Genomic DNA, 16,950 nt, shown 5'->3' on the forward strand with positions numbered 1-16,950 from the left:
TGTCAGAGAGTTGTTTGCCGAATGGCAACTGTGTAGAGGGGGCAGCCCTTAATAGACATTTGCAGATTTTGTAATGAATGAACGTTTTTTTTTTTAATGTTTATAGATGAACAACTTTTTATGTTACACATTTGCATTTGAATCACTTACACATTTATTGAATAAATTAATCATAGAATGAATACTATAAATATAATTATTATAATGAATAGAATTATTAAAATGAAAACAACATTTATAAACAGTTCATACTAACACTATGGAGTATCTAAATTGACCGCGTCTTCAGCGGTGTTATTATGCTGTTGTCGTTGTACCCCGCACATTCTATTCCAAAGTGATATCCTGTTACGATACTGTCTTTGTAAATCTGCACATGAATTGTCTGCTGCTGCTCTCCAATTTTGTTGGACTGGCGGCAGTGGAGATGAATCATCGTTCATTAATAGCTGAACAAAATGATTCCCGTTCACCCAAAGAATATGTATAAGTTTATTTACGCTATGCGTTCCCTCTGTTCTCCTTAAAGGAAGCACTAAACAATTGTACATTGGATGACCATCCGGAGAGCCATAATACGCAATTGCTATGTTTAGGAACGTTGCTGCAGAATATAGTGTTAACACTTCCAACCAGTGAGCGAACGGAGCAGGTCCTCTATTCCACGCACCAACTCTGAATATAGCGTCCTCCACCGCATCTGCTGATAGATATATGCGTGCATATTGTTGTCTATGCGTTTCCATTTCCAAACTCATTGCACGTCGTAACAGGGTACCATCTAAGTTGAAACTGAAGTTAATTCCAACTGAAGATTCATGCGTCCGGCTGCTAGATCTACCACTGGATCTCCCGCGTGATGAAGATCTGGATCCGCGACCCCTTGAGGACGATCTGCTATACTCAAACGCACTTTTGTTTCTCCTCAGGGTTCTGCTTGTCATTGGTCTTCCCTTCCTCGGTGGACTTGCTTGTGGCTCAGGTATATCTGCTCCATCAGGATGTAGTTCATGTTCAAATACCTGAGTTACGCGTCGCACAACTGAGGGGTCGGATTTGAAAACTTCATCCACCAACGATTGTAAGTACTCTTTATCATCGGCATTTGCGTGCCGTACTTCTTTGTTGGCGTCATCTTCTGCATCTAAGTACTTTAACGTTTTCCAAAATGGATGTATATCGTCCAAGTACAAAGCACCATTAGACCTGATAGACAAGTAACAGTAACACGCGCATGGTAATCCGTGGGTTTTCTGAATGACACAACCGCATTGATGTAAAATAGAACTGCCCAGGTTACACATCCTTCTGTGCTCCAACATCAATTGTTCCAAGGCAAATATAGAAACATGACGATACAACGGTCTAAGAAAATTAAGTCGCGACGTCCGTGAAATGGAATTCTTAGATTCCTCAAGAGCTTGTCTTATACTTGATTGTTGATTTGTTACTTGTGCGTGTGCCCTTTTAAAGAGCGTATCGAATGAGCTGTTACCGCTACCCAAGTAGTACTTGAAGGAAGAGTGTTGGCTTTCAACTCTACTGGTAGTCTGGTTACCTAAATGGAAACAATCATTCGTCCACGCACGCACAAATTTCTCTTTGTGAGGAATCCATGTTCCAGCCAAATATCGCACGACGCTCCGGTTCCTAGTCGACCACAAGGACACAATTCCTTCCCATTTGTTTTCGAATTCGGCGATGGTCAGACTGTTAACCAAGGGGTTCCATTTTGATTGCCTGAATATCTGCCCCTGTTAATTTTTCTTACCGCCACACAATTTATCAACAATGTTCTCCATGTCATTGCCAATATGCCATATGCATAATAGATGTCGCACATCTGCATTAAACATAAATTTAAAATTAATTGAGATATATATATAGATCGACGATAATTAATAATTAAAACCTGTTTACCTGGAAAGACAGCATGAATAGCTGCAGACAAACCCTCATCCCAATCCGTTACGATTACATCGGGCTTCTGGACTCTGCCGTAAATATCCCTCAACCTCTCTAACACCCAAGAATAAGACACCGCCGCCTCATCTCGCATCAAACAGAAAGCAGCCAAGAAATTATGATTCGTCGGCGTCATTCCAATGATTTCGCAGAGGGGCCACTTTTGCTTATTCGTTTTGTACGTTGTGTCTATCAAGACAACATGAGGCCAGAACGTAGCATTTGGATAGATGTTGGATTCGCAATCAATAATCTAGTCAACTGACCCTCACTATCCAAGTCCGTCCAAACTACATAATTATGCTCCGTGGCCATATACAAACAGTGTTGAAGAGGAGTCCTACCATCCATCTCTTCTTTCCTGATTGACTGTCTCACATTGTAAATTTGATTCATACTAGCATAATACTGAGGATAATTTCTTCTAATTGAAGACATTATAAACGCTGGTTGCATGCCAGTTGCACTTAGATCTCGTATGTGCTGCTTGATATCGACAGGCATCTTATTTACTCTTATTTGACCATCTCTGTACATGAAAAACGAGTGGTTGTGTCTTCCTTTTTCACCAGGAAACACTCTAACCGTCCAAGGTTTTTTTTCCTTTGGGTTACGACTAGTTCCTATAATCATAAATTTACACCCACAACTTCTACTTTTGGAACCAGGTCGAGCAGCATTGTCTAAGTTATGCAAATCACCCGTTCTATTATCGTAGCGGTGACATCTTAAGTACAGACTCACTCTAGAACGTCCTTCTTTTTTTTTTATATGAAGCACGTGTAAATTGAAAACCAATTGTTACTGCTATCTCATTAGCCCAAGCATGTAAATCATCTACAGAATCAAATTCTCTATCGGTAACAAATCTATCAGAATAATCTACATTATCCCCTAAATTTTCAAAGTCCTGCAAATAATAATTATAATAACATTACATTAATATAATAAATTAAATTACATTGATTATAACTTTTAATTTAAATTTGAGAAAAAAAAAAAAAAATTAAAATCCCAGTCGCACAAACCAGTCGCACAAAAAAGTGCGACTGACAGTCGCACTTTTTTGTGCGACTGGTTTGTGCGACTGCTCTTTTAAAAATTTTTTTTTTTTTAAATTTTCGAATTCTTAAAATTCAATACTACTACACTAATTATTATAATAAAATATATTAATTAACAACAACTTTAACAATAAATTAATTACATGCAACATATTTTAAATTTCGAAATTCAAAAAAAACAAAAAAAAAAATAAAAATTTAAAGCAGTCGCACAAACCAGTCGCACTTTTTTGTGCGACTGGTTTGTGCGACTGGGATAATTTTTTTTTTTTTCAACTAATAAATCGAACCGTTTTAATTACTTACCGAATCGTTACCACTCTCGTCTTGGTACGCCATTGATGTTCGATGTAGAGTACTACCTTGTTTAAGTTAACGTAGTGTTTTTAATGAGTTTTTAGAGAGAAAGTACCGTGTTTGAACTCGAATATACTACAATAACCCATCTGAAATTTCTATATATATGAAGTTCCGATAATGATATTATTAAGCGATAATAGTGTAATTAATCGATAATAATAGTGTTGGTTTAGTTAAGTGGCATTTTTGTAATTTTTAAATGAGCAGGGGTAATATTGTAATTTCATTATAAAGGGGGGTGACGAAAAAATAAAAAGGGTGGCGACAAATAATAATAACCAAAAAAAATAGTTAAAAAATGGTTTGGTGACAACTGACAGCTAATGCTTCAGAAATCAGGGTTCAGGAGCAGAGAATGAGTAGTCCACGCATAAACAATACCGAAACGTTTTTGTAGTGTAGTCAGAGAAATGAAACACAGACACTCCTCCAAGTCCCAAGTCATGAGATGTAGGCCCCACTTACAGGTCAACAAATATTCGGGTCACCTGCCCACTGCCCAACGCGCGGCCCTTTTAAACAACCTTCCTACGCTGTGCTTCTCTTCTCTCTACTTCAACTCCCACTGTGCATTTTTTAGAGAGAGAAACTTCCCACTTCGCCAACATTTTCCGACGAACCGATGTATGTTATTCTCACTCTATATTTTTATTTGCTTCATATAATTTATTTTTTTTTGGAGTATCAATTTCTTGTCATTAGTCATAGCTACCATAACTATTTCCATGCATATTCATATATTGTTCATCTTTCATAAAATTATTATTATTTTTTTTTTTTACTTTCAATTATGTTATTAATATTTTTAAAATCTAGTGTAAAGATAATCACTAACGAAAATTTCACATCACTAAAATAGCAAAAAATATAACTTATTAAGTATATATGTAAATCAACGTTTATTAGAGTTTATGAGCCCAAATTCATAATACCCTGTAAATGTGTGACAGGTGTCCACACGAATGAATTTATAGGATAATAATGTCACAAATCGTCATGGACTAATATAAGAGGCGAGGGAAATTAATCTTCTTAATGGAGGGTTAGAGAGGAGCCTTGTTTTTAATAGTTACTTATTCTTTAGTTTTATTCATTTAGTTTTATTATTCTATTTAATATAAATAAATAAAGTATTAATTATCACATACGCTATGTCATTTCTTCTGCAAGCTAATAATTTTTCTTTTGGATTTTTGCATCTTAATAATGAATACTCTTATGTTCCAGTTTCACTATTTCATGATCAGGGCCGGCTATTTGGTGGAGCTCCATGAGCTCCTGCTCAGAGCTCCGATTTATAAGGGATCTTATACTTTTGCTATATCGTATATGGTCAAATTTAAAATGAGGTTTTTTTGCATTGTGTAGTAAAATTAAATAAATGGGAAAATATTAAAATTTAATTTGAACTCAAATTCAATCTATATTTTAAAAGATAATTAGATAAATTGGTTAACAAATTTGTATTATCAGCTTGTATTGAATAATTAGGATATACTTGTATAAATTATTTTAGGTTAGCAATATATTAGTATTATTATTTTATGCTAATTGTATAATCTCTCTTTGACAAGTTTTCATTTACTACTTTTATTATTAGTTTAATTAAGAGAGTGATGATAGTGGTTTAAATTTTGAACTTAAAAAGAAATGGTTATTTGAGATTTATGATTAATAGTTGTTAGTTTCATGTAATTATAAAATTTTGCAATATTTTAATATTAATAAAAAATAATCGTACTAATTAGAGTATTAATAACCAAATTTACAAATACCAAAATGTATTAGAACGTAATTTTAGATTTTAGGAGCCCATAATTTATATTTTAGTCAGGGCCCTTAAAATGTCGAAGACGAATCTGTTCATGATATTCTTATTTGAATTGATGCAAAATAATTGTGATATAAGAGTAAACACGTAAGGGATTAAGAAAGGTGGATAAGCCATTTTTAAAATTATAAGGGGTGTTAGGCAAAATATTGGGCAATCGTAATTTATTTTGATATAAATATAGGGTTGGAGTTAAACCAGTCAATGTTAATATTTGGTAAATTAGATGGTTGGAATCATTTATTGTTTTGAATAAGCTAATTTTAAAATAAACTACTCATAGCAGAAGGTTCAAAATCAACTAGTCAAATCAGTTAATAAAATCAGATAAAAAATCAATCACTGTAATAAGCTTTGAGCCGTTTATCAAACTCCTCCTTAATCTTTATTAAGTACTAGTACTAAATTATTTATCATCAATAAAATAGGGAAAATTAAAATCTGAGAGTTGGGAAAATGAGGCCCCCATTACAAGGGATTGCAAATGATGTACATGGAAGATTAGTATTTTACAAGCAAGATTGGATTGGAGGTATTAAATCTGGAATTGGGTAACTTTTTCTTTTTTCAACTTTAAATTCAACTTCAATATTTTGAAATAAAATTGAAAATTATTTACTTAATTATCTTATTTTGGAAAATAGGATATTAGCTCCAACAACCTTCATTTTCTTTGCTTCTGCACTTCCTGTCATAGCTTTTGGAGAACAACTCAGCAGAGACACAGGTATAAATTCCTACTCAGTTACTACAAATTTATACTTGTTGGAAAAATTATTTTTTTGGGTCTAAGACGAAAATAAAAACGCAAATACTCTAATAAGTCATTTTACTATAGGAAAATACCCTTTAAAGTTGTGATTATTCATAGTTTTTTCCTTTACTATTTTCTCTAGTTGAAATAAGTTGCTACATATTGTTTTTACGCTATTTAATGCATTATTTTGACTTTTAATTTTTTTACATAATTAAAAATTTTAAAAATTAATATTATGAATATATATAGTGGACATAAATCAAATATAATCCCCACTTAACTATATTTTTTGTTGGCATAAAAAATATAGAGTAAAACTATATCAATTAATGAATTTTTGTTACTATTTAACCGTAGCACCTATAATAATTATTAGTATATAGTATAATTCAAAACAAAAGAACGAATGAAGTATATAATCTCTTGGGATGATTTATTCCATATCGAAGAATTAAAGATGCTGTGTATACTTTATAAGTAATTTTTCCTCCATTATATATGATTTTGGGATGATATCTCTATGGATAATGGAGTGTGTGCACCTCATATTTTCCCGATAGTATATTGATATTCATAATAAGTCCAACCTAATTTAATGATTCTATTGAAAATGGACATATTTATGAAAAACCCACATTTAAAATTTTTGAGATGCTGTTTTTGATTTCATGTAGATGGAAGCTTGAGCACAGTTGAGACTTTAGCTTCAACAGCAATATGTGGAATCATACAATCATTAATTGGTGGGCAACCTCTCTTAATAGTAGGAGTTGCTGAACCTACTGTGATTATGTACTCTTATCTTTACAAATTTGCCCAAGGAAGGCCTGATTTGGGAAAACAACTTTACTTAGCTTGGACCGGATGGTACATTCTTTATTTCGTAAACATAATCCTTAACACAAATTCTTAAATTAGACAGTCTAATGGTGAAACTATCTTTATTCAACTAGCCCATGTATATTTAGTCTATTAGAGAAATTGACTAAAGGACAGTCCCAGTATCCCGCACAAGGCAGGATTCGGGTGGGAGATTTTCTTTTTCCTGAAAGAGGTGGACAAACCATACCCAGTACCCTCAAGGAGAGAGTAAAGAGGGATGCGCGCAGTCAAGAAACCCCCAGCTGATACCTGCGCCTAGTTGTGAGATCGTCTCATACAAGACAAGTTGATCTTAATAATATGATAATCTTGATATATGGTTGCTTAAGTTTGTATCTTTTGTAATGGCAATTGTTCAGGGTTTGTGTGTGGACCTCCCTCATGTTAATTCTGCTTTCGGTATTCAATGCTGCAACGATCATTAATCGCTTCACTAGGTTTGCCGGAGAGCTCTTTGGCATGTTGATCACTGTTCTTTTCATCCAAGAGACTATCAAGGTACCAATCTTGTTTAATTTCACTTATTTGGGAAACAATAAGTACTCCTTTTGACCCATCGGAATCTAAGCCTGGGCCTGCCTACACCATGGCCTCAGTCATTTGACTAGAAATCTATTAACACTGAATTGTATAACATGTAACATAAAGAAGTGAAGCCAAGTTGCTTCCATATACATGCAAATGTGAATTTTCGGCATTTTAGATTCGCCCCTTCTCCGTCCGTTTGTTCTTATGAATTTGCTACACATGTGTTTGTGCAGGGAGCTGTGAGTGAATTTGGAATTCCTAAGGGCGAGAATCCTAGCGAAATGAAATTCCAGTTCCAATGGCGTTATGTAAATGGGCTTCTCGGTATCATATTTACCTTTGGTCTTCTCTCAACGGCCTTAAAAAGTCGTAGGGCAAGAGCATGGCGCTATAGTACAAGTCGTGTTAGAAGCTTCATTGCCGATTATGGGGTTCCTTTAATGGTTGTGGTCTGGACCGCTGTATCATTTAGTGTTCCTAATGGCGTTCCTGAGGGAGTACCTAGACGACTTTACAGCCCTCTGCCTTGGCAATCTGAATCTTTGTATCATTGGACTGTTGTCAAGGTAATTTTTCATTGTGCCAAAAGAAGTGAATTTAGTTATGCTATTACAAGGTTTAGTAGCTAAAAAAATGTGAATTTCGTGTCGAAAATGTAGGATATGGCTAAGGTACCGGTAGTATACATCTTTGCTGCGATAATCCCTGCTGTGATGGTGGCCGGACTCTACTTCTTTGATCATAGTGTTGCTTCTCAACTCGCGCAGCAAAAGGAGTTCAATTTACGAAAGCCTTCCACTTACCACTATGATATCTTAGTTCTTGGACTTATGGTATGTTGAACTCAATTATAAACCTTCTTTTTGCACCTTAAATCGCGTAACTGCTAGCACTGAGAAATAACAGACGAGTTAGTTTAATACACATGCAGAAAGGAATGTGTGCCCACTTTATATTAGTATCTTGTATTCGCTCCTGAATCTGATGGACTTATATGTAATTTGGTTGTACAATTGTAGACTTTGCTTTGTGGACTAATTGGACTTCCTCCATCAAATGGTGTCCTTCCGCAATCACCAATGCATACTAAGAGCCTCGCTACCCTTAAACGTCAGGTAGGTGAACAAACATTCAGCAAAGTCGTTTTTGTTATTTTGAGTCCGTTGTGCATCTTCTTATATTACGTATCGAATAACAGCTAATGGGGAAGAAGATGGCGAAGTGTGCGAAACAAAACATAAAGAACAATGCAAGTAGCACCGAAATCTATGATAAGATCGAAGATATATTTATCGAAATGGATCAAAGCTCGGATGTAAGCTCTTAATTCACATTAAGCTTCATTTTTAGTTGACCTATATGTGAACTTATTACACCTTAAACTTATTTCAGCCCTTTGAAGTTGCCAAGGAGCTTAAAGAACTAAAACAGGCAGTGATGAAGAAAGACGGAAAGGAAGGAAAAGAAAACAATGGTTTTACGCTTGATCATATCAATCCTTTTTTGCCCGTTAGAGTGAACGAGCAAAGAGTGAGCAACCTCTTACAATCGGTTTTAGTATTAATGGCTATGTTTGCTATGCCCGTGATCAAGTTGATACCCACCTCCGTTCTTTGGGGATACTTTGCATATATGGCTATTGATAGTCTCCCGGGAAGCCAATTTTGGGAAAGGATCCTCCTCCTTTTCATCACTCCATCAAGAAGATACAAGTAAGCTTTAGTCATCTGAATTCCAAATTTCAAGTATAGGGTCAAGCAACTAACTCAACCAAAAAGCTTACACATTGTTGAGGCCCAAAATATGTTATATACTCTAACACGCTTTTCACACGAGAGCTCTTTGGGCTAGAAGTGTGGAAGTAGCACAGTCCCTTCTCATACCTAGCGCTTAATATTCCACTTTGAATGATGGGTGGTTGAGATTCAAACCAGTGGCCTCTTGTGACGCTGGTTTCCGATATCATGTCAAGGAAACAACTCAACTAAAAGCTTAAACTGATTGTTGAGGCCTCAGGTTATATTATATACTCTAACATATATTCAACTTTAAACGATTTAATAAACTTGTCAAGAAAGCAACATAACCAAAAGCTTAAGCTCATAGTTGTAAGATGTTATATACTCTATCACGCCCTTGATACAAGTGCCCTTTGGGCTAGAATTTAGTGTGAATGCAGCTACTTAAGGATAAATTTTCCATTTTCTAATCGCTTATAAATGCAAATTTTGATGTTATTTGTCTTCTGATGCAGAGTATTGGAAGGTCTTCATGCATCATACATAGAATCAGTACCCTTTAAGTGCATTGCAGCATTCACAATATTCCAGTTTGTGTACTTACTGATCTGTTTCGGGATCACTTGGATTCCGATTGCTGGAATACTTTTCCCCTTACCATTCTTCCTTCTGATAAGCATAAGACAACATATTCTCCCAAAGTTTTTTGAACAGATTTATCTACAAGAACTGGATGCTGCTGAGTATGAGGAGATTATCGGTGCACCCAGACGCGCTGTTAGTCTATCTTTCAAGGTATTATATGAAGCTCTAAACCACCATTTCTTGCATTACTAATTGTTAAGAGTATATATCCTGGGGCCTGCCTTAACCATTAGCTTATCAAGGAATCAATTCAACCAAAAGTTTAAATATATGGTTGAGATCTAGAATATGTTATATACTCTAACACGCCCCCTCACACGAGAGCCCATTGGGCTAGAAGTGTAGATGCAGCACAGGCGCTCCTCATACCTGGTGCTAAATATTCCACTTGAATGAGGAGTAGTTGAGATTCGACCCCGTGACCTCTTGTCACGTACTCACGTTGGCTTCTGATACCATGTTAAGGAATCAACTCAACCAAGAGCTTAAGCTGATGGTTGAGGCCCCAGGATATGTTATATACTCTAACACGCCACCTCACATGAGAGTCCTTTGGACTACAAGTATGGATGCAGCACAGACTCTCTTCATACCTGGTGCTAAATACTCCATTTAAATGAGGGGTGGTTGAGATTCGAAACCGTGACCTCTTGTTATGTTGGCTTTTGATACCATGTCAAGGAACCAACTCAACCAAAGGAGGTCATTGAAATCCTACGATATGTAATATACTCTAACACTAATCATTACATAAAAAGAGGTATAATGTGATGCGTACATATGTTTGACAGAGTGAAAATCATGAAGATGAACCAATGGGAGATCGCGGTGAGAAACTAGATGAACTTACAACCAGCAGAGGGGAGTTCAGGATCAGAACTTTGAGCTTTAGTAACATACAAAGGGAAACTTCTAAAGATGAACCTATGGGAAATGAGATATTAGATGAACTCACTACTAGTAGAGGAGAGTTCAGGATCAGAACCTTTAGCTTTAATAATCCACAGGTCTGAACTTTCTCTGCTTCTTTTTATTGATTTCATTATTGGGTTAAAAATCTGGTTCAGACCTAGCCCTTAGGATATGTATACTCTGTCACGTCATTTCCCTCCTTATATCTAGTGATACTTATTCCACTTAGAATGAGGGATAAATAAAACAAAATTCGTAAACTTTTTATGACTTTGGCATACATCGAATAATTATATAAAAGAACCTATTAGGCCGTGATAATTCGTCACATAATCTCACCGTGGCCCACTCGTGTGGACACGAGACACCTAAGGGCTCGGGTCCATGAACCCACGGGTCACAAGCTTTGACTTGCACATACACTTGGTGAGGTTCATTGTTTCCTAAAACTATATGGTAGTAGGAGGATTAGCTCACCCAATATATATGCAAGTTAACAACACACTATTTTATCGATGCGGGATCTTATCTAACATGTGAAGTATTTCTAAAAGAATCAACAAAACATGACAAAAATAAGGTCGCATCGCATTCCATCGGTCGTGTTGTAAAGGTTTTCAAAATAAACAAACAGATTTTTCCCGCATTGTAAAGGTGTAAAAAAACCACATTTCAGGCCGCATCAAGAGATATCTTATGGTTTCAACCGATATTTAGGCAAATATGATAACCGCATCACTCTCGTTACCGCATTAGTGTTCCGTTACCACGATCACGACTGTTTTACACTATGTTAAACATCATGAAAACTTAGTCATAACTAAATTCTAAAGAATCATGTGTTGACACAGTGGCAGGCTGAAAGTTTTAATTTTCACCCTTGTGACAAGAGTTCGATTCTCACTACTTTCCATTTGCCTATAGGAGATTTTCGGGTCTTGGCTCAATAAAAAAGTATTGCAATATAATGTTATTTTCAGGCCTATTTTAAGAAATTTTTTAGTAAAAAAGCAAAGGTACAAGTAATAAAGAATTGTCAAATAAGGAAAATAGGCCTAAAAAAAGAACAATTGTAATTCTCATAAATTACGTTGATTTTTTTCTTTCAGATTCAACGTCAAGATATTGTTCATCCAGCACGGAGTAATAGTTTTGAATGATCAAGCAGAGAAGTTTGACATTAATGAAGATGAGACATTACTACAAAACTAAACAACAATGGTTGGTCATAGCCCATGACATCTTAGCCAAGTAGTTAAGATTGAGGTCATTATTATCTTAGGTACTTTATTACAATTTAAGTCTGTTACATTTTTTATTATTATATGTCATGTTTAATATGTAATATTTTCTTTTTGAAAATGATTCATACTTTTTTTATTTCATTGATTTTGTTTCATTTTTTATTCGTCTATTTCACTCACTTTATCCCATTTTTATATTTGTTGGTTTTTTTCTTTTATAATATTACCCTTACCTATCCTTATTTCATAGTAGTCTCCTTCACTTTTTTGTCCTCTAATAAAAATTTAGCAAAATACTTATCAATTTATAATGGTCTCTTCAACTTTTTTAAACTTTGTGCCCAAGTAAAATGAAACAAAGTCATTGAAATGGAAGGATTACTATTTTCTTTAATTTTCATACGGTTTATGTAAATTGTTTTTTTTAATACTCTCTCTTATTCATCTTAAGTGTCTCAATTCCTTATTTAATCAAGTCACCCTAAATATCTCATTTTTATTTTAAGTATATTAACTTTACCAATTTATCCTTACTAAACTTAACTTTTTTACACTTTTATAACTATTAACCCTACTTTACCCCTATTAAAATTTAAAAATACTTTATTTTTTTCTTTTAAATGTAGTCTCTTTTTACCACCTAAAAAATGATAAAAAGTTAAATGAAACACATTAGGTGAATAAGAGTGAGTATGTCATATTGTGAGTGCCTTCCAAGTTAGCGCTGTAAAGATTCTTTGAATATATTGTGAAGAGGAAGAATTTCTGTAGCTGCATGTACGACTTATGAGGAAATGGATGTGACTAATTTACCATTCTAGTCCACCTCTATTATCAGGCTTTAGTAAGCTTAGTAATTGACAGCAAGGTTTCATGTATGCCTAAGAAAACCATCCAAATAAGAATAATTTCCTTTCTTTGTTACGATCAGATTGCTACAAATGTCGTTTAAGAAAATATAAGATAAAAAATAAAAAATGAGTGATTGAAAATAAAATGCAGATAAAAAAATAAAGCTAATCAAATAAACAAATAAAAATTTAAAAGTTTATATTTAGAAGAATAAAAAAAAAATCGATTAGTATACAAGTACTGTTTCAAACGAATAAATTCTAGGCTTTGTTTATAAAGTATGCTGGCACGATTACGAAGATAGGGGTAGAGGGAGGCGGTGACAAGGGTATGCCATGCCCTCTCATCTAAAATATACTCTTTCAATTTCAGTAACTTTCTTTTATTTGGTGTTGTACACTATTTACAATTCACTTTTAATTTGTATTTTATTCTTAATGTACAAGTTTAAACATAATTAAATGAGATCTTATTTAATTCATCTTAATACAAGGATTATCAATATCAACTTTAATATAATTTTTACTTATGCGCCATTAGAAATATTAAGACTTTAATATATGCCTTGTCATACGTACCCAAATAAAATGGGACAATATCATTAAATGCAATATAATATGACTTTTGGGCTCCTCTTCAATATTGAGATCGTGTTAGAAAAATTTTGGACGCCTTACATAATAACAACTTATAGGAGATATACTTACGAATTGTGGGCATCCCTTGTTGCAAAGCAATGCTCATGTTGGCTAACAGAACTAAAAATAGTGCATCTTTTGCTTCACTTTACTTGTGCACTTGAACATATTTCCCAAAAAATTCTTCCATCTCCTAATTATTTGGTTTGAGAATAGTTAAACAAATTCAATCTTTATCTCTTTATACAAGTATTACTAGTTTTGTATACTCTTACTAATTCAGCAAATTGATATTAAATAAAAATAAAAATACACCCCCTATTCTAATCAAGTGTTTCTTTTGAGTCTGCACCCTTTTCAATGCTCTATTTTATTTCCTAATATATCTAATTATACATAATTAAAAATTATTAAAAGATGATTTTAATGAAATTTACATTGGCACGAATTAAACAAGATTATAGTTGATTTTCATTTGATTAGAACAAGAGGAGTAATATAAAGCATACAAGCTCGGCCCATACCAGGAGCACCATGAGCAATGGCTCAGTGCCCGATTTTTTTAGACCTAATTTATAAAAAATTATATTAAAAAAATTAATATCATTTTTGTCTGAGGCTGCACATGAGTCCATGACATTAAATTTTTTTTCCTACTGTTGAAATGAATTTCTGAACTATTCACCTTCTCACCTTTTTTAAAATTCAATTTCCTCCAAAATTAATAGCCATTAAATAATTAGTAAAGGTACTTTTATCTTGTTTGTAATTTTCTAAATTTCTAGATGTGAAATTGATGGAGATTGGGCTTTTAATTGTTTGTTTTTGCTTATCAATACACTATGCGTATTAGTAGAATCTCTTAACTTTTTTTTTTTTTTTATTGGATTGTTTCTTAGTTAATTTGTGATCCATAATTAGATGGAAAACTGACTTATAGTCAATTGAGAGGGGTAAATGTGATACTGGTGTTTACCGTATATATTCGATCCTTTTTTTTTTATCTCGTTTAATTTTTGTATAGTTATCAAAGTAAATTTTAAACTTCAATATCTCTAAATACACATAATGAAAAATTATAAAAAAATATACATTAAAACGATTAGACAAATTTAATGAGGTCTCTCATAAATATATTTTATATTCTAAATATGAGTCAAAAATATTAATTAAATTTCTCTCTTCTTAAAATAGAATATTTTAAGTAAAAAGAACATTAGAAAACGAAAAAAGTATTATTTATTACCTAGAATGATGTAAAAAAATATACGTATTAAATGTCCTTCCCAACTTCACAAATCACTAACGCCATTAAAAATTACCGTAAAAATGAGTGCATTGATACTTTTTTCTTTTAGCTAATTTCGTTAAATATGTGTTATTTTGAGAGGCACAACAAATTCTATTTCATGAAGAATATGGTCATCTTTGACGTCAAAAAACAAAATTAAAACCTAAAAGCTAGCTTTTGTGAGACTGTTTTATCGTCAGAGGAGTTTATAGAAGCAGCTCAAAGTTAAACTTATATAGAAGTTAACTAGATAAAAATAGTTTTTTTTATTAAATTTTAAGAAATTTAAATTTTGACCAGTTCATATTAAGTTGTTACGGTGAGACGGTCTTAATAAAGAATTTGTTTTAACTAGTTTTTGAAGTCTAGTAATGAATTAAAAAAACACAAATTCTTGTATAAGATAAGTCTTACACTTAGGTTAAATAATCTAATAATTAAAATTTTTAACTTATAGGCTTCTTGTTTTGAGGTCATAGATCACTTTGATATGTAGTACATTTTGCAAGTTATACCAAACCAAAGATAACTGAATATGCATAAAGGATGATTCAATTTGACATTATTAAAAAGATGAACCAATATTGAAAAAGTATATATGAAAATCAAAAGAAAAAGTGTTTCCTAAAAGCAAGGCAAGAACTTAAAAATAAAAGTTTGATAGGTAGAGAAATGAAAATGGTTATTGCATAATATAATGGTGTAAAGAAAGATAGACTAGACATTCCCTTATTTTGAAGCTTTGCTTGAATGAAAAAGTAGGGTATGATTTGAGATATTTCAAAAAGATGTTGAGAGATTCTTGATTCTTTCTTATTCATAAAGGTTCAAAATGAGCTGATTGGAAGACTTTTTTGTTACCCAAAGACAAAAAAATTAACATTTATGATTTGTTTAGCCGTAGACTCATATATGTGAAACTAATGCAATTTTGGTCAGAAATTTTGTTAATAAATTTAATGATCATGTTTATTTTATTTTAATTGTTTTATTCTTTTCACAAAATTTATTATTTCAATGCATTACTATATTGGATAGGTGTATTAGGTAGTAAAAAAATTTAAAAAAAAAAAAATTATTTTCAAAATTTCATTATCATTGGAATGACATGATAACTTTCAAAAAATTTTACTTGATAATTTTTGTATTACCATCATATAATACCAACATTCAAACAAATCGTTACTATCTTATTTTAAAGAAATATAGAGAAATCAAGAAAAAATCCTAAATTAAGATGTGTTGAGAAAACTAATTAGTGGAGAAGAAACAAATACTTTCACCCTTCTCTAATATTTTTCCCCCCTTTTTTTATGTTTTAACAAGTGAGAAATTCAATATTATTTATCTAAATTTAATTCCTTAATTAGTAATTCTCCTTACCAATAGCATGTTTTATTGGGAGGGGATAGGCACCAAATAATATCTCACTAATGACATTGATTTTATGACTTTGTCAATTGATGACTATCTCTAACTATAGAAATGCTATATATTCATAATTACGTTAAATAATACAATTTCAATAAAACACATGGAATATATCTTATGCTCCTTCCAGCACTTAGTCTCCCATCATAGTAAATTATTATTTCAACTCTTTAAAAATCTTATTAATTGTTAATCAAGTTTTTAAAAAGTATTACGTTGTGATTAAAAATACTTATTATTAGTATTCTACTACTTAAGGATTTTAATGTCCTATTTTCCTTTTTTTCCATAATATTTTTTATTTTGACATTTTAAATGATTTTGTGCATTTTTTAAAATCCTAATCACTTCTATAATACACTTGCAAAAAAACAAAAAAAAGAAATAATTAGCAATAATTTCTTTTACTTGTAATAATATCAAGCATCCTCTATTGAAAACAAAAAAAAAGAAGCAATATTTGAAAAAACATACTCCTCTTTATTTTCATTTGTTCTTTCCATTTACTTTTTCACGTATTTTAATGCAAACTTAAAGTTAAACAATTTTAATCATGAATTTTTGAAAATTTATAAAAGTTGATATTTAGAATATATATATTAAGACGAATCTATTAAGATCTCACATGAATATGTTTTTCCATATTGATCGATGAGAAATTATAGTCAAAGTTTGACAGTGAAATTCGTAATAGATCTCTTATTAGAAAAATAACTAGACCGTCCCGTTTTGTATGATACGTCTCACATCGAGATGACCTTAAAAAAAGTAGCTCATAAACTTAAAATTTCTATTATTAAGCTATTTAATC

At 32.5% G+C, this 16,950-nt stretch overlaps 1 protein-coding gene across 5 annotated transcripts; it reads left to right on the forward strand.

The window, feature by feature from the left end:
- Positions 1 to 3,895: 3,895 nt before the first annotated feature.
- LOC130823425 (boron transporter 4-like) lies at positions 3,896 to 12,068 on the forward strand. Of its 5 annotated transcripts, XM_057688049.1 has the most exons (13): positions 3,896 to 4,013; positions 5,649 to 5,771; positions 5,865 to 5,947; positions 6,652 to 6,844; positions 7,219 to 7,357; positions 7,621 to 7,953; positions 8,047 to 8,220; positions 8,407 to 8,502; positions 8,586 to 8,702; positions 8,780 to 9,099; positions 9,642 to 9,921; positions 10,563 to 10,778; positions 11,793 to 12,068. In XM_057688049.1, exons 2-13 carry the CDS (start codon positions 5,677 to 5,679, stop codon positions 11,841 to 11,843), a joined length of 2,097 nt encoding a protein of 698 aa, XP_057544032.1. In that variant the 5' UTR covers positions 3,896 to 4,013; positions 5,649 to 5,676; the 3' UTR covers positions 11,844 to 12,068. The 5 variants fall into 5 exon arrangements, with proteins under 5 accessions (XP_057544032.1, XP_057544036.1, XP_057544042.1 ...); XM_057688053.1 differs by lacking the exon at positions 3,896 to 4,013 and having other exon boundaries at positions 5,663 to 5,752; XM_057688059.1 differs by lacking the exon at positions 3,896 to 4,013 and having other exon boundaries at positions 5,663 to 5,752; positions 6,652 to 6,720.
- Positions 12,069 to 16,950: the final 4,882 nt, after the last annotated feature.

This window comes from Amaranthus tricolor, chromosome 1 (assembly GCF_026212465.1).
Source record: "Amaranthus tricolor cultivar Red isolate AtriRed21 chromosome 1, ASM2621246v1, whole genome shotgun sequence".
NCBI classification, from domain to species: Eukaryota; Viridiplantae; Streptophyta; class Magnoliopsida; order Caryophyllales; family Amaranthaceae; genus Amaranthus; species Amaranthus tricolor.